Below are 18,739 nucleotides of genomic sequence, written 5' to 3'. Positions count from 1 at the left end.
CCACTCTGATGCCAAAGTGCCTTGGAAGGAAGTCTTACCATTTTCCTGAGGTTCCTCCCATCATGCCAGGTGTAGGAGGAGCTGCTGGAGTACTCACTGCAGGTGCTTGAAAGAGACAGTTCGCTGCTGCTACAGCTGTTTCGAGGACAGAGATGACCAGGGACAACAACCCCAGAGCCAGGGCACTTCAAGGCAGAGGTTCCTGATTTCGGATTCAGCAGGCGTTCCTGCAAAAAAGCAGGACAGTGCTAAGCAAGGGCTGTGCTTGGGGGACAACAAACACAAACTGAATCTCTCGTGAGGCAGGAGGGAATATGGTAGAGTGATTAGAAGAGCAGACTTTAGAGTCAGACTACAGGCTCAAATCTTGGCTTCCTTTTATTAACTGTGTGACTGTCAGGAAATTTTATTTAATTCATGTGCAGTTAACATGCCCATTAAAACTCACATAAGTGATAATTTTTAAGTTATTGAAAAAGTAAATTATGAAAGATATTGATCATAAAAGGGAAAAAGGGGGAAATAATAACACTGCTAGGGTTACTGCAAGGACTAAATATGGTTCTAGATGAGAAACAGAAAGCTGTGTGTGGATTACAGCAGGTTCTTTAACACCAGTATCAGGCAAATGCTCCACAATGGTGATTTCTCATTTTATCTGGCCACACTACTGAAAGAATCAGATCAATATCAAAAGATGACTGAAATGCCACAAAAAGAAGAGGACAGAGTAGCATCCTCGGCTGTAGGGTTCAACAGCATGAGCCCTAGGCTGTGAGCTGCATGGTCTGGATCTCAGGCTCCGTGTTGCCCCTAATCATGTGATCTTGAGCAAACAAAGCATACAACTTCCATGGACCTTCCTGTCCTCACTGGTACAGACCAGAGCCCTACCAGGTTTCCAGATGCTTCCCTCTGTCTCTGATCACATCATTCTAAGTCAGCAATCAAGACATCCATGTCACCACACAGGAAGCCATGCAAGGCTGAGAACAAACTCAGGCATTGTGAACATCCACTGTAAAGAATAGGACTTCTCATATCTAGTTGGCTGTCTAAATGTTAACAACCCTCACATAAAACAGATCTGGTCCTACACAGGAGGCCCAGGCTGTTAGAATTCTAGTGGGTCTGCATAAGGTAAGGGCGACAAGGTTGTAAACATCCAAGCACATCTTGACAGCCACATTGTAGGCCCCTCCTGTAACAGATGAAGCTTCGCAAACTGGATGGGCTAAATTAATTTAGCATCCCGACTACCGAGAATAGAATCTCTATTACCGTCTAATTCCAGTCTTTTATCTATATAAAGCTTTGTCTCTGAAACTCTGTGATGGGGAGCCATCTGTCTTTGTGTCACTTGCAGAGTGGCAAAGCCTCTTACTTATGCAATTTATTGACACTTTATGGGTGCATTTAGTACTTGAGTACTTATCACTGTTCTCCAAATGCAATTCCAACTGACGGTGACTAAACACCAGCCTGGGAATAGGCAGGCAGTGATGGTACGAGAATACCTGTGGTAAGTATTAAACCCCACCTTAAGGACAGAGGGCATGTTTAATTCGCTCTCGAATCAATATCCATAATGCTTAATAGTGTCATTTCCTGTATTTGGCATCTGCCTCGCTATCAATGCTTTATTTTTTTGCTGCGTAACAATCTCTTTAAGTGTTCTAAAAATGCCAAGAAATTTTACTACCCTATTTACCCCACGAAATTTGGCTCTAAATATCAATGAAAGGAGAAAGTTGTCTTACAGTCTGGCTTTCACCAATGCCTATTGATTTATGACCTTGTTGGCTTCTGGATGTAATGCAGTGAGGGGGAGTTCATATTTGTGTCACAACAGATGCCTTCCACCACTGACTGCCGCACAGCAGCACGGGGCATGGAGGTCTCAGCTACTGCAGACATCCAGAACGTTCCCGGAACAACCATTCAGAGCCATTACATTAGGCTCTGCTTCTACAAGTGTGCTTTCCATCTTCCTCCTCTCTGTCTGTATTCTGTTTGAGCGAGCAGGGAGGTAGTTGCTATTCGAGACTGCCTATGCTCTGGTAGATGAGTCTGCTCCTCAGAGCAAGACTGTGTCACTCCTGCGAGGTGACCCAAAGCTAAACTCCTCCAATGGAGGAGTTCTCAGCCTTTGCTCGGCTTGTGGCAGTTCACTGCACTGAATGCCCACAACCACAAAGGCCTGGTAAAGCTGAAGCCAGGATCCTGGAACTCAATCTCATTCTCCTATATAGGTGCCAGGGACCCGACTTGATGCCTCCTAGGGTACATATTAGCAGAAAGCTGGAATCAGAGTGGAGCTAGAACTTGAACCCAGGCTCTCTATATCGGATGCTGGCATAACAAACTGAATTTTACCACTGTGCCAAATGCCTACTTTCAGGATTTTCACGCTTTTATATGCATGTAAATCATCTAGGGATCTTGTTAAAATTCAGATTCTGACTCAATAATTTGCGGGTGTGTCCTGAGACACATGTAGTACTTTTAAAAAGTATCCCAGCACTTCCCCATGGTTTGAGTAACAAGCCTCCAGGAGAAGCTACCAGAGAAGTCCATCTCTTGTGTGAATTCCTGGGCAGTACACTATATAGTCTTACGTTTGAACTGGGCAGTGTTGAGCAAGACAGACCCAATGGCTGATCCCACCCACAGGCCAGGGAGTTGGGGAGGCTGTGTGTGTACATGTGGGGACTAGCAATGAGCAATTCCCCACAAAGGAGAGGAAGAAATCACTCCTCCACGTGGTGAACGTCTACCTTCCCCCACCTTGGAAATCAATGTTGAAACTTAATAGGGGACTCAGAGTAAAATCCCTGACACCCTGACTGCAAAGTGAGATCTTTTTCTTTACCAGCTCCCACTTTAGCATGCAATGATCATAAAGGACTCCAGGGAATAAGGGTTTGTGGTTGAGTGCTTCAGCTCTACCACCATATATGGGGCTTAAATCCTGGCTCTTGAATTTGCAAGCTCTTTGAGCTTGGGAAAATTATTTAACCATTTTGCCACAGTTTCTTTATTTGAAAAAGGAGATAATGAGAGCACATGCTGCATAAGATCATTGTGAAGACTGAGCACCCTTTGGAATCTAAAAATGCTGAGGAACTTTTAGGTATTGCTACCATAATTACCTTTTTGTGTGTATGTGTGTGCACACACATGCGCACAAGGGGGCTTCAAAAGATTTGTGGTAAATCTGCAGTACCTTTTAATTCCATTTCCACAAATATTTTGAAGCCTCCTAATATATATTACCCCCTCACACATAAACACATGTAATTCTTGGTATTTCAAATGAATCTTAAGGTACCCTGGTTTACAGTTTTTGATACTTGGATATTATCTGACGTCTTGCACATAAATGGCAAATTAACTATGTTGAGCAACAGTCACAAGTGGGTGCACTTTGTTCCTAGACATTGCTGATGTGAGCTTCTGTAAAGACTAACTAGAAGACAGCGTTCTCAGTTGTCTTTTCCACCTTTGCCATTGTTTGCTGTGGCAGTCACTTGGCACCACATAATAAGGACAGAAGAGGGCTAAAGCAACAGAAATCTTTTTACTATCCTAATAGTGTCAGCAGGCACTATACAACACTCATTTCATGAATCATCTCATCTAATCCTCACAACTCCCTGAAACAGAAAATAAAAATTATATTTATTTTCTAAATAGGAAAATTAAGGCACCAAGTTTTTATTATCTCGCCTGAAGTCATCAAGACCACAGAACTCTCTGAAGACAGCCCCAGGTCCCAGGTATTCTGCTATAATGTTTTTGGCAACATTGTCCCTGACAATGACAGGAACTCCCAGAGGTGCACAGAACACCAGGAGCCTCAGTGACTGTGGTTGTCAGTATAACAGGTAATGACTACTACTAAAATTCTTCCTTGTCTAATAGTACATATTGGCTTCCTTTGCAATATTATCTAGATTACTTAATTGGTAAACTACATCCTGTTTGCAATATCCAAAGTGTATTTTTCTCATCATTTATTTTAGGTTACCATCTTGAACGACTCATATTCTTTAATGTCTTAGTGTGAGAAATGTAGGATAAAACCTAGAATTTTAATTAAAAATTATAGAGGCCAGCACTGCGGCTCACTAGGCTGATCCTCCGCTTGCGGCGCCAGTACCCTGGGTTCCAGTCCCACTCGGGGCACGGCATTCTGTCCCAGTTGCTCCTCTTGCAGTCCAGCTCTCTGCTGTGGCCCGGGAAGGCAGTGGAGGATGGCCCAAGTGCTTGGGCCCTGCACCTGTATGGGAGACCAGGAGGAAGCACCTGGCTCCTGACTTCAGCTCAGTGCAGCGCGCCAGCTGTAGCAGCCATTTGGGGGGTGAACCAACGGAAGGAAGACCTTTCTCTCTGTCTCTCTCTCTCACTGTCTAATTCTGCCTGTCAAAAAAAAAAAATTATAGAGACATGGGAGGAACCCAAGAACTCCTTAGATAAAAACTGCACACTTAAAACATTCCTGACCTTAAGGCCATGTAATAGACTGGATGCTGTTAGGTCTTTTTGAATCATTCAAGTGACAGCATCCCACTAAAATTTAATTCCAGTTTAATTTGAGTCTTTACCTTCTACATAGAATATTATGCATATACTGCCAAAATTATACATTTAGATAAAAACAGTTGTCTGATATGTTCATGCCATTATTAAGCCTAATATTTTTCATTACATATATATTTGGCAATAGTGTTTTCTTCTACATTACTTTTTGTACATCAGCGAGAGTTAACAGCCATTCTGCTTAAGGTTTTGCCAAACAAGCACAAAGCTAACCCCAGTATGGAGCAAAAACATAGAGCCCATGAATTTTTAAAAGTTCATACATAATATATCATAAAAATAGGATGAATGATATGGGACATGGGCTTTAATAAAAAGCTCTGTGACCATTTCTCAGAGACGTCTCTGAGACGTAATCAATACCCAAAAAGGTATCTTGGGGACAAAACAAAGATTTATGACAGTTTTGCCGAGAGTGACACTTTCTGCTTCCCTATCAGCTAGGAGACATTATATTGAATTTCAGAGAACATAAGAAAGGAAAGTATTCTTATCTGCCTGACAGTGCTTCAAGGATGCACTTTATGGTTCACTTGTGACATCATACTTGATGGAAGGAAACTCACAACCTAAACAAGTGTTCTGAAGGCAACTGGAAAACTCACGTGCAGCTCAACATCTGTTCGCGACTGAGTCACACTTCGGCTTCTTGCCACGTCTGAAAGCAAATCTCCGGATGAAAGATCTAAGATGCGTGAGTGAAGTTTCTAGGTAAAGCCAAGCAGAGACATTGAACAGCGATCATTTAGTTGTCAAAGTCCAGCTTCAGACAGTTAAATCTCAATAGAATCGACTTTCCAGATTAGAGAATATATGTCCTATTTTTTTTAAAAAAGTTTATTCTAGTTTATCCGCCTTCCAAATAAATGCATATATGCAAAATTACAGTTTATAAACAATAGCTGTACTTTCAGTACACCTTAAACATAAATAATTTTAGGAAAGTAAAACTGTGAATATGCCAATATTAGTCCAAAAATTAACTTTTGATATCCATGCTTATAAAAGTAGTGATCAAGTTAACCTTACATCGAGCAGTGGTGAAAACCTGAGCAAGGTATTATAAAAGGGGCCTTATTTCTTTTGAAACAGCACCGATCTTGTGAAATCTTCCCTTAGACACATTTTAATTCAAAGTCATTAACGTCATCTGTTAGGAACAATTAATGTGAATAGAAAATAATTGCATCAGGGATCTGGGGACTTGGACGACTTTATGCATTAATATTCACATGCTATTCGACTATATACTGAATTCTGGATTTCAGTTTTGCTTGGGAGGCCTGTTAAACCAGAGACCTTACACTACATTAATCCTTATGCTAATTACCAAGGCTTTTCTGTGGACATTAAATTTGATCTGTTTAATTGCAAATGCAATAAAATATGTGATTTATATCTAATGTTTCCCTAGGTTGATGATATTTTAAAAATAGTACCTGTAGTCTGGTTTGTCTAGGGTGCAGCTTCTGTGGCTTCAGGGGAAGTAAATGTGTCTAAGGCTGCTTCACTCACCTCTGAAAAGCCTTCCCACTGCTTTTCCTCCCTGGGGAGGCCCTGATGCACACTGATGCTGGTTAAGAAATGTCTCAAGTTCTCAGCCACTAAATATTCTGGGGATCAGCTGAGAGTGCAGACCTCCACAGGTCACTTTGTCCCAGGAGATCTACTTCATTGTCAAGCAAGGACCATAAACTCCATTAGAAAGCCATGTTTTTCCTTTCCCCCATTTTACTCCTGTTATTCTCATCAAGCAATTTAATCAGCACCTACTGAAGGGTGCACACTGCTGCAGGGGTCAATGTATTTTTTCTTGTTGTGGGTAGATGAGCTCTCTCACCAGTACGCTAATCACTATTTGCTTCACACTAGATGCTTGCTTCTCTCAATCTATGTGTTTTTGGAGGAGCTTTCACTAAACTGGGAATAAGTCTTATACTGGACATCTGTTGTTTTGAAAATTCAAATTTCTCCAACAGAGATAACACCTCAATAGGTAACCAGAATCATAATATTCTTTCTGGACAATTTTTATAATCTTTATATTCAGTTCCTTTCAAAATCCGAGTTGCCTAGGGACAAAGATTGAATGTCCCTCATCATTTATTCCCCAGGACCCGTCACAGTGTACCGTACTCAGTAAGTACTCAATTAATGCTGGATGCAGACTCTAAGGAAAGATGGCTTTCTGTTTTCTGCACCTGTATATAGGTTTTAAAGGTTGAGAGAGTGCCAAGATAATTATAATATTGTAAGACCTAAGAATACATTTATCACTATGCAAACAGTACAAGAAGTTATGGGAAATGACATTCAACTAAAGAAATGATGATTTTGAATGGTATATCATGTGATTTGGGAGAAGAGTCCTCTACAGATTAGATGTCTGACTTTTTATTCAGTTCATGATCATACTTGTACTTCCTACTTCTTTCTCAGATAGATGATGTCACCCTTTCACTCACTGCATCAATATGTGCATGCAGAAACCCACTCTCAAAAAATGCTATTTTTCAATGACTATCATCCAAGTGTCAGTTCCTTTCCACGAAAAGGATAAAGTCTGTTTGGAAGGAGGTAGTGGTGCTGGAAAGGGCAAGAGATCTTAGCTTCAGCCTTGTCTAAGCCACAGGTTTTATGTGATCTGGGGAGTGTAAGTGAACCTCTCTGCCTCAGATTTCTCACCTATTAAAAAGATGGATGTATGTGGCTACTAAATTCTCCACCACAGGCAGAGAGAGACATGGCCAGAGTAGGATGGAACAACGGATAAGACATGATGGTGCAATCCACACAGCTTTCACCTATCTAGTCTCAAATGGAAAGTTTGTGTTAGGTAATTTCTGAAATGATAATGAACAAACTAATCATCTGCTGTGAAAGTTTCCATGTATGTAAGGCAGATAAGATGGACATAGAGCAAAATAGAATCTACTCCTGTGTTAAGGCTGTGGATAAGAAAATGGTAGTTAAGTACCACCTTTTCATAAAACTTCCCTTAAAAAAGTCATGAAGCTCACAAGCCCATAGACATTATATTTACAAGAGCCTTTAGGGAAGGCTTATAGCTTCATATCTAAATATATGTATACACGTTATGAGAGTACTTCAAAAAGTTTGTGGCAAAAAGGAATTAAAAGGCAAGTTTATTTTGGTGCAATTTTTTTTAAATGTATACCTAGATTTTTTTATAATTATTTTTTCATGAAATTTTCTTTGTTTTTATGAGAGACAGATAGATGCAGATTTCCCATCCACTGGTTCACTTCCCAAATGCCCACAATGGCTGGGGCTGGGATGGGGAAGAAATCTGGAGACAGGGATGATTCCAGGTCTCCCAGGTAGATGGCAGATACCCAATTACCTGAGCCATTTTCACTGCCTCCCAAAATCTGCACTGTCAGGGAACCAGAGTCAGGAGTGCCAGGAACTGGACTCAGGTACTCTGACAGGAATGTGGATCCTAACCACCAGGCTAAATATCCACTCTGTGAACTTTTCAAAGTAACATCATATGCATATCATCATTTTCAAACTCTTGATGCTATATGTGCTAATTCAGGTCTGTGAAAATGTAGAATGTACATATGCAAAACTCAAGCCATTATCAGCCAGGAATGCCATTAACTTCCATACAGAGTCCACTTGCTTAATTATGGTGCAATTTTCTCCATCTCACACCTATCCATAGCTCATGTTGACTTTCAAGGTCCCTCTGGGTGAAATCTCAGACCTGAAACAAATCATACTTCAAGCCTTAACTTGCATATCCAGACAAATCCTGGATATTCCACATGTTTTGTTTCAGACATAGAACGTAGCAAGATTATCCAGTATGGCTTTCAAATGAATCTAAGCACCTGCATCTGTTACCTGATCTCAGTACCTGAGGTTTCCCTGGTCTTGGAAATGGAGATTTTCAGCCTCCTACATCTCTACTGCAGAGGGAAGTGAGAGATCTTCCCACTCAGATGTTTCTTTGGATAACAGGTTTACCATCCCTTTGTGTCAAACTGTTGTCTCTCTTTCTAGAATGTGTCATTCTCCTTTGTGAGTTGAACTTTTGCCCACCTTCTCATGCTATGTTCTTGTTGCCCCTGCCAATCTTTTAAAATCTGAATATGGAGATGGGACTGTAGTGCAGAGGATTAAGCTGTGGTCTGCAATGCTGGCTTTCCATATGGACACTGGTTCAAGTCCCAGCTGTCCCACTTCCAATCCAGCCTCCTGGGAAAGCAGCAGAAAATGTCCCCAGTGCTTGGGCCCGTGCTCCCATGTGGGAGACCTGAATGAGGTTCCTGGCTCTTGGCTTTGGCCTGCCCCAGTCCTTGCCATTGTGGCCATTTGAGGAGTGAACCAGCAGATGGAAGATCTCTGTCTCTCTGTAATTCTGCCTTTCAAATAAAAATAAGTAAATTAAAAAAAAATACCTTTGACCATTACTCAGGACAACACTGAAAGCCTTCCTATGAGCTAATCTAACCTCTCTAGCCCTCAGTGGATTCTATCAACACCTTATGTTGGCCCTTTATCTGATGTGCAATATACTGAATTGTTCCCATTAAAGGATCTAATTCCTAACAGTATGGTCAGCTACATGAGATGGTAGGCCAAGCCCTATATTTCTGCTTTGTCACCATGGTAGGGAGTCTAGGTGTCATAGAACCTCACTCTACTTTCTGGGCACACAGTTGGACTTTCTAGGCTTCCTTTGCAGGTAGATGTGACCACATGACATGGTCAATTCTAACAGAGAGTATGTGAGCAACAGTGATATCTGTCCTTCCCAGCTGGTCCAGGAACACCTGTATCCCATTTGCAGTTCTTCCTGCTCTTTCTCTTCCACCAGCTTGACACATTCAATTCAGCAAAGCAATCTTGGAAGCCATGTGCTAAAGATGGGACCAACCAGGTGACAGGAGTTTACGTTCTGGAAACACTAGTTGGGAGAGTGCTGTTCTGAGATCAGAAATACTTTCTTTTGGACTTTGCATGAGAAAGAAATCAACTTATACTGAGTTTGAGTCATGATTCATTTGGTTTGTTATCACAGCTGTGGCCTGGCTGATAATGGCCCCTTTGTGGATAAACCCCTTGAAGCATACAGGATGCCATGCCACACATGTGCATATTTACACGTGTCATATTTATATGTGTAAGTATATGCACACACTTGTACATGCATTGATATATTTACACATGTGCATATTTAATGGATATATAAGCAGATTAAGGTGACTTCCAGCTCTGAGTATTTCAGTTTCATAGAAAAGGGATCTACTTCCTATCTCTAAATGCAGGAGCAGGGGCTGGGGGACTTGTGTGAAGAGCTCAACACATGTTGCAATCAGTTGTCAAAACAAACCCCTCACATCAGTGTTAAATACCAAGCTTAGCTTTGGCAACCCAGGGTAACCAATCTAGGATTTAGGCAGAAATGAGGCAGAGGAACACAGGTGAAGAATCTGAAACACTTTGTAAGTACACACTCTGCTGAGCTTGTTTTTCCAATGGGAGGGGTGTGGGTGGGAGGGAAGTTGTGGGGGGGGGGGAGCCATCATAATCCATAAACTGTACTTTGGAAAATTATATTTACTAAATAAAAGTTAAAAAAAAAAAACAAAAATGTTCCAGGCAAGCTCATCTTGCAACACTGGACTCAGAGGGGGCCCAAACCACCACAAATAGGCAACAGTTGAAGCTGCAAGAAACCAGTATGAGTCAGATCTTCACAATTTAAGCTGAACTTTCTTCATTATATAACTAAATTCTCTGCCCAGGCGAGGAGATTGCTGTCATTTTTTGAAGATACGTGAAGATGTATGTTGCTTGCATGTATGAGCTGGGAGGGGCTTTCCTCCCCCACTGTTCTATTCTACATCTTGGACACTCTCCTAACTCTTGCTACAAAAGCCCCAGAAACTGCTTTTTGGGGAGGTAGTTTCTTTATGGAACTCTACCTTCCCACTGTCTCCTTTACTTGTCAGAAGTAAATAAAAGATTTCATCTGAGCAAGTGACACTAGAGTCATTATTTGGTGACATCCCTATCAATGGACTCATTGAATCTGCTAATGCCAGTACTGCCAGGGCCACTAGTGCTCAAGCAACACTTTGAGTAGTATCTAGGGTGTCAACTTGCCTTCAGTAAGCCATGTTACCTGCATAGTCCTATGTTTATAAGTCAAGGAAGAGAAATGTGCCCCTGGGCAGACAGTGCCAAGAACAGGCTATTCTTCACCTGCTGGGATGAAGGAGGAGAAGCCCCTTCAGAATGGCAATGACTCAACAGCGGCTCTCCAATGAATGACGGCAGCACACAATGGAAGTCCAAAGTGTGTTCTGACCTTACAGAGCTGGGCTTCAGTGCAAGAGTTTTCCATTAATTTTCTAACTTCACTCACCATGCTCCAGTTCCTCAGATGCTTAGTGAATGCTTGTAGCGTTCAATAAAATTCTCTCTCTGGGTTTACTTAGTCCTGTGATGATGTCTTAACTTCATGGCAGCTTTGCTAAGGCCAGAAAGACACTAAGTCCTTATTTACGGATGCAAGATGAGGTTAAAAATCAGTTCTTCAGGGAAGAAGATTTGGCACCATGGTTAAGTCACCTCTTGGAATGCCTATATTCTACCTGGCTTGGGTCCTGGTATCACTTGCAATTACAGTCTCCTGTTAATGCACACTTTGGGAGGCAGCAGGTTATGCCTCAAGTAGTTGGGTCTTTGCCACCAAGTTTGGAGACATGGACTGAGTTCTTGGCTCCTGACTTCAGCTTGGTCCAGTTTGGGTTATACATCCACTTTGGGGGAGTGAATCAGCTCTGGAAAATTTCTCTCTTCTCCTCAAATACATATATACATATATACATACAAAAGACAAATTAATTCGTTTAAAAACACTAGATATTCATCTAAGGAATTTGGGGAGCATAGGAAACCATGACAGAAAAATCAAATTAAGCAGGATGATGAGTCACATTTGTTTTTATTAATGTGCTTCCTAAAGTCTGTATAGGAATGTGAATTCTTTAATGTCAAGATTTCAGAATTTGGTAAGTCAGCCTTAGAAGAAGAAATTACAAAATGCACCCATTTAACTATGATTTAGTTCTCTTCTTTCATATTGGTGGGAGAACTAATCTCATAATTATGCATCCCTTATTTTTTTTTAATTATTTATTTCAAAGGCAGAGTGACAATGTGAGAGAGAGAGGCAAAATACCAAGACAGAGATATCTTTCATACTACTGGTTCACTCTCCAAATGGCTGCAACAGCCAAGGCTAGGCTAGCCTGAAGCCAGCAACCAGAAATTCCATTCTACTCTCTCACATGAGTGGCAGGGCTTCAAGTATTTGAGCCATATTCTGCTGCCTTCCCAGGGGCATTAGCAGGGGCCTGAATTGGAAGCAGAGCAGCCAAGACTTGAACAAGTACTTTGATATGGCATTTTTTGGTATGAGATGCTGGCATTGCAAGTTGCAGTTTAAACCCCTGAGTCACAGTGCTTCTTAAAGGTCAAAGAGAAGCTATGAGTAGAAATTTGGCACATAAGAACTAAGGGACTTGACAAACATAAATAATTTAGGTTCAGCAACAAAAGGTGGATGTGAATTAATGTTTTTAATCTGATCTTTTTCAATCCCCTTGATTTACTTAACCTTGGTGGGTACTATAACTATCTCACCTTCTACAGTATTCTTAGATTATATTTACCAGAGTTACTTTCCCTCCCTTACCCCCAGTGGAAAATCTCTCTCATAAGTGTCGGCTTCTGTGCCCACACCACCTGAATTATTCACAAAGTTAGAAGGTCTGTTATTATCACACCATCCAGTACTCAACCTTCTTTACTTTCAGCATTTCCCTGAATTCTATTTACAAGCTCTCAAAAGGTTCACAGTAGGAAATTTAGAGGAAGCCTGGAGGAGTTTCTTGGTATGTCCCACTCACCATTGCATATTCAGCACCTGACCCAAGAGGAGTGCTGACAGCTGTCCCTGTCACTTCCTGCTGTCAGTGTGTACTCCTCCCCTGCTCCTGCACACACTCTCCAGAATCTTTGCTGGTTACTTATCCGGACTTGGCCTTATTTTAGGAGTCATCTTTAAATTTATGGCCTGGATCCTAGGCTGATTTTTCTTTAATAATTTAGTGCTTTGTTGTCTTTAGTTTTGTTTTTAAATTATCCTGTTTCCATTTTGGAGAACTCATCTGACCTCAGTTTCTAGAAAGCTTCTGGAGCCCCATTTCTGCCTGGGGCTGTCCCTGAGCTGAGTGTTTCATTCCATAGAAGCAAAGCAAAACTTGAATTAATTGTTACTGAATTCTATAAACACATTTTTTTTTTAAACTATGAGAGATGGAGGAGTGGGAGAGGGAGGAAAGGAGAGCAGGAAGGAGGAAGCAAAGGAGAAAGAGAGGGGGAAACGATAGATAGATAGATAGATAGATAGATAGATAGATAGATAGATATAGATGAGTGAGTGAGTGAGTGAGACAACTGGCATCTGTGTGTTCATTCCCTCAAATGCCTGCAATGGACAGGGCTGGAGTATAGCTGAGGTCAGGAGCTAAGAACACAACCCAAGTCTCCATGTGGGAGCCAGGAACCCAATAACTTGGGTCATCACTTTGGCCTCACAAGGTCTGTATTAGCAGGTAAGTGGAGTCAGAATTTGGAGGAATGGGGAACTGATCCCACACACTCTGATGCAGAACACGTGTGTCTTAACCAATAGACTAAATGCCTACTCCTTCCTGAGCACTTTTTGATTTTGCTAACTTCCTACAACTTCCTGTGAGTTAATCTTTCTGGGTAATTTTGTTGCAAGGGCAGAAAATATTTGTGGTGGATCTGGTGTAAGTTAAAAGTAAGTGTTTTAAATATGGCTCTAGATTAGACATAACCAGATGATTAAGCTTTGTTCCTCCTGTTGAGTAATAAGGCAATTTCATAAGTATGCGTAAGGTTTTCTAAAAGTAAGTTCAATAAAATTCCCTAAAATAGCTCAGAATCTGATGAATATGATTTTTTTCTGTGGGAGATTTACTCACCAAAGGATCTTCCCTCCCAAAACCATCAGTTTTGCCTTATTCACATGATGACTTTGTTTTTGACACCCTCAGAAATGTGATTTTTCCATCCCCCCTTCCAAACTTCATAGAGACACTGTGGCAGATCCCTAGGTTCACATTTCACAGGTTTCATCCTATTGCATTAAGAATTTATTATAAAACTGAATATTACATAACTACCTATTATATAACAGTATTATGTGGTCATTTCTGAGATTCACAAAAATTTGAGCCCAGGACAAAATCTTTTTGGTTAAAAGCTGATGTTTAATTAATTATGCCATTATTTCCATTTGGGGATACAAAGATAAAACATAATATCTGCCCCAGCCATCCTGCTGATGCAGCACAATGCATGTGCCTTTAGAATATTCTAGAGGTCCTTTCAAATGCACATCCATAATAATTTGATCTCACTTGATTGTATGAAATTTTTGTGGCTAATTTTGTAAAGCCATCAAAAGCAGTCCCTACTGCAATTACTATTTTCCATGACAACTTTTTTACTTGCCTTGCATATCAATCTATCAGTGCCCTGAGTCCATTTGGTTTTGCTCTGGATGGTACCTCAGCAAACAGCATGGCTATGCATCCCCTTTTCAACTTCTGCAGGATCCAAGGTCATCAATGACTCCAAAGTTACACTCAAAACCTTCTTCCAGGGTCTCTGCTACTATGACAACCTGATTGTCCAGTGGCTGTATAAAGGAGGACTGTTTGGTTTGGTGACTAGCAAGTTTATTCAGGAATTCTACAGCTTAGTAGATGCCTAGAGTATCTCAACACTGCCCTGCCTGCCACAATTCTATCAGTAGTGCTCTGAGGACTCACTGGGTGAGAACCAGTGGGAAGATGGATGAGGATGAAAATGGCTAAGCATCCTTTGGGAGCATCCACTCTAATAAGACCAACAAACAGCATTTATGAAGCATATACTATGTGTAGGTCCCTGACTCTGAACTTTGAGAGACTCAAGGAAGCTCATCAGTGGAGCTTATGAGATCAGTGAGGAAGCCAAACACAGAGATGCAAGAAAACACAACAATTTTTAAGGCAGAAAACATGAAAATGACTACCATAAAGGTGACACAGGAATAGAGGGAGCATGGGAGTCACTGTTTTAACAACACAGTTAAAGCTGTGAAAGATAATATCCTGTGCAAGAACTGTTTGTATGACAGGAACTTTGCTCTTATTGCCAGCTCCCCAGATTTCTTGGTTGAACATCTATACATACACAACAGAACTAAGCCAGATGCTGTGTGACAGAAAAGTGAGAGAATGTTAAGAAACAGGATGCAGAGTTAGGGCTTCCATGGCAGGTCAGCCAGACCTGTGACCAGGTGAAGAGTTGCTTCCTAAGACTGACTCATGTTTTCTTGAGACTCCTAAGACCCTGAAGCTTCAGTTTTTGTCTTTTTTCTGTGAAGCTGATCTGAGAGAGGAAGTGATTCAGCCCAGCCTGAGTCTATTCTGGGATCTAAGAGATACATAAGTACCTTGAAATTACCATTTTTATCCCTAATTACTTTAACAGGTACTTTAATGAGTGCTTTCAATTGCCCCTGCTGTTTCGTAAAATTATCTACACTGAATTTTACATTTTTAATCAAGCTTCATTTTTTGAAAAGTCCTGACTTTCTGAAGCTTTTTGCTTTTTACATGTGGGGAAATGCATTTTCTATCTGATTTCACTGAACTTAAGAGATTTGGGTGAGTGCAACACCCACATTTGCCCTTCTATTTTTATCAGGCTAATAGAAAATGCATTGATGATGACTGGGGTTCAGTGGGGCCATTTATTAGAATATTTATTAGAATATCAGAGCCATTTATTAGAATATTTATTAGAATATCAGAGCAAGGAATTACCTCTTGCTCTGTGGATGAAGCCCTGCATGAAGCCCCTTCACCAAGATGATCATGTGAAGTTTCACACAACTATGGAGAAGTTGCTATCTTAGATAACAAAATGAACTGAATGAAATCAAAATGAAATGAAAAAGGAAGTATCTCTAAATAGTGTGGTATGTTTGCTTGCTATACTCAGGTATAATTTATTCATATATTAAACATTTTTCTTTATGACATCATTATTATTATTGGTAATATGATTAGTATCACTGATGCTGCTGTTGTTTCCTTGTTAGATATCTCCACTGTTTCCATGGAAATACAATTCTATATATAAATTTGGACCTAACTAAGAAATAAAACTAAGCAGAAAAACAATGAACGCTTACATAGTGCCTACAACATGCTAGGTACAGTGCTAAGTGTTTACATTATTTCTCCTTACTTCATCCTTATAGTCACCTTACAAGGTGGAAACTATTATTGCTTCCATTTTTCAGATGAGGAACATGAGGGGCAATGTGGGATAAGTCAGTCAGGGATTTGAACCTGGACCAAAGGCTGCCCCTTTGGCACCTCATTTTCTGTCATTTTGTGTCGCTCCCCCTCTTCGCGGAGGAAGGACACAGGACCCTGCGCTATTCTTTTGTCTGCTCGGCCCTCCCCGGGTTTGCTGCTGGTTCTTCCCGGGTTGGCTGCCATCCCTCCACCTCTGTGGAGGGGCGGGCCCCTGCCACTTTCCCCACTTCCGCGGGGGAGTGGCACACCGCCGGCTGGCTCTCTCGGGGGCTGCTCAGGTGTTCCTTCAGATAGATGTTCCTGGTGCATGTTGTCTCTCTCCTCCTTTATAGTCCTCTTCCACCAATCCCAACTCTGCTACCCACACGCCGAGTATGCTGCTCTCCTCCAATCAGGAGCAGGATCAGCTCCTGCAGCTTATCAATTGAACTGGAGGCAGCTGCGCAAAAGCTGTTTACTCCTCTCCCAGGGCCATATTGTGGGAGAGCAGATGCATAGAATAAGTCTTAATTCGAGTAACTTAGTCTAGTCCGAGTTGCTCCCCACAATTTTGTTGTCTTACCCAGGTTTAGATGTTGGGGTATGTTGGTGAAAGAACACAGTCACTGCCACCCAGGTGTGTGAAGAAGGACATGTTGCCCAGGCACACTCAATGTCGAATGCCATATAGTGCTCAACAGGGGCTTCTGGAAGGCTCTCTTGTAGGAAAGTACAGTCAAGAAGTGGTCTAGACAAGAAATGACCACTTTGGTGAGGAAGCTTAGTCTGTTAAGGTGACATAAGAAATATCATAAAATAGGTGTAAAATTTACTTCTCAGTTCTGGGAACTGGGAAGACCAAGATCAAAGTGCGGGCATCTGCTGAGGGCTTGCTTTCTGTTTCACAGATGGCCTCTTCTTGCAACATCCTCACATGGTGGAAGGGACAAGGTAGCTCTCTGAAGTGTCTCTCTCTCTCTCTCTCTCTTTTTTTTTTTTTTTTGACAGGCAGAGTGGAGAGTGAGAGTGAGAGTGAGAGTGAGAAAGAGAGAGAGAGAGAGAGAGAGAAAGGTCTTCCTTTTGCTGTTGGTTCACCCTCCAATGGCCGCTGCGGCACTGATCCGAAGGCAGGAGCCAGGTGCTTCTCCTGGTCTCCCATGGGGTGCAGGGTCCCAGGCCACAGCAGAGGGCTGGACTGGAAGAGGGGCAACCGGGACAGAATCCAGCACCCTGACCGGGACTAGAACCCGGTGTGCCGGCGCCGCAAGGCGGAGGATTAGCCTATTGAGCCACGGCGCCGGCCGTGAAGTCTCTTTTATAAGGAAGCTAATCTCATTCATGGGGACTCTGGCTCTTATGATCTAATCCCTTCCCAAAGTCCTATCTCCTGTTACCTTGGGGTTTAGTATTTTAACATATGATTTTTTTTTTTTTTTTTGGTGAGGGGCAATGACTCAGTTCACAGCAGGAGCCAAAATAGGAAAAGAAGGTCCAAAGATGAGAAAGAATGTGACACACTTCTGCATGAGTTCAGCAAGATCACAGAGATGAAATCAAGGAGGGAAATGGTGAAACACCTCAGTAATCAGGAGCTTTGATCAAGCCACACAGCAAATAGGTAGCAGAGTCAGGGTTTTAATCTATCACTTTCTTCAGGATCCATGCTTTCCTCTCTACTACTTTGTCTACCTTTAACAATGAACTTGGCTTTAGGCCTCTGTGACACTTATCTATGTATAGAAAGAAAAGATCAGGAAGAGGAGACTACAGATTGGTCTCTGGAGGAAACAGACACAGCAGATGGTCACACAACTCTCATGCCTTGGCATGTTTCTTCTTTAAAGGGTGGCAGGGGGTTCAATGTAGGGTTCTCAATTATGCTGCACACTAGAAATGTGCAGAGAGCTGCCAGAACTTCAGAAATCCGTAATCAGCAATCAGGAAGAGATGAAGTGAGTCCTTCTGTGAAGCCAAAGAGCTCCATAAGTTATCCACATGGTTGGCAAAAAAAACTGTATCTGGCCCCGGCTCTGTTCTTACAATTGTAATAAGGAGACATTACAATTAAATGATTATCTCCAAGGAAGGAAAAAATATCATTTCAATGGTTTGGAGAACGCTAAAAATCATATAGAATTATTCATAAGATGGGAGCTTCTTCATATTATTAAAGAAAGGATCAGAGCATACAGAATTCAGTTTGGGAGATGGCATTACCACTGGGATCATGACAGCCTCCAAGATTCACTCTCACAGTACATCACTGCAGGGGGCTGGGGAAGAAAGATTACAGTATTGATGAAAATGACTGCATTTTATAGCTCAAAGTCCTGGCTATAATAGGACAAGTTGCTGGAGTCCTGTTCATTTGACAACATTACTGAAGACGTGTTATATAAATGCAACTTCCAGCTGAATACATAGTCCGTACCCGTTGTCCTGCTTCCCTTGATAGTTAATAGTAACTTGTGTGTCATCAGGTTTTCAAACTTAGGACTTCAGCTTACCTTACAGGTTTTGTTACTACAGATCTACATTGCAGTTCCCCTGCAGCTTTATCCCTCTATGCAGTTTTTTTTTTTTTTAATTTACTACTACTTTACCCCATGGTAAAAAGTGCCTCACAGTATTATAAACAAGCTATTGAAAATTGTTATTTATGCAGCTCCCTAATAGCAATATGAAATATAGGGCATAAAATTACTAGC

General features: G+C 41.5%; 1 protein-coding gene across 16 annotated transcripts in view; it reads right to left on the bottom strand.

Moving 5' to 3' along the window:
* The window catches only part of NCKAP5 (NCK associated protein 5), a 1,067,666-nt gene that overhangs the window by 120,119 nt on the left and 928,808 nt on the right, over positions 1–18,739 (bottom strand). For all 16 annotated transcript variants that reach the window (XM_051849620.3, XM_051849629.3, XM_070071010.2 and 13 more), the window contains 2 exons: positions 5,208–5,309; positions 39–227 (listed from right to left, as the gene is read on the bottom strand). In XM_051849620.3, coding sequence (XP_051705580.3) covers positions 39–227; positions 5,208–5,309 — 291 coding nt within the window. The remainder of the gene's footprint in view (positions 1–38; positions 228–5,207; positions 5,310–18,739) is intronic.

The sequence above is a fragment of the Oryctolagus cuniculus genome, chromosome 3 (assembly GCF_051225735.1).
Source record: "Oryctolagus cuniculus isolate XC-2025 breed Fujian yellow rabbit chromosome 3, ASM5122573v1, whole genome shotgun sequence".
In the NCBI taxonomy this organism is placed as follows: domain Eukaryota; kingdom Metazoa; phylum Chordata; class Mammalia; order Lagomorpha; family Leporidae; genus Oryctolagus; species Oryctolagus cuniculus.
Note: the sequence above shows the minus strand (reverse complement) of the source record. Positions and strands in the feature narration are given on the sequence as shown.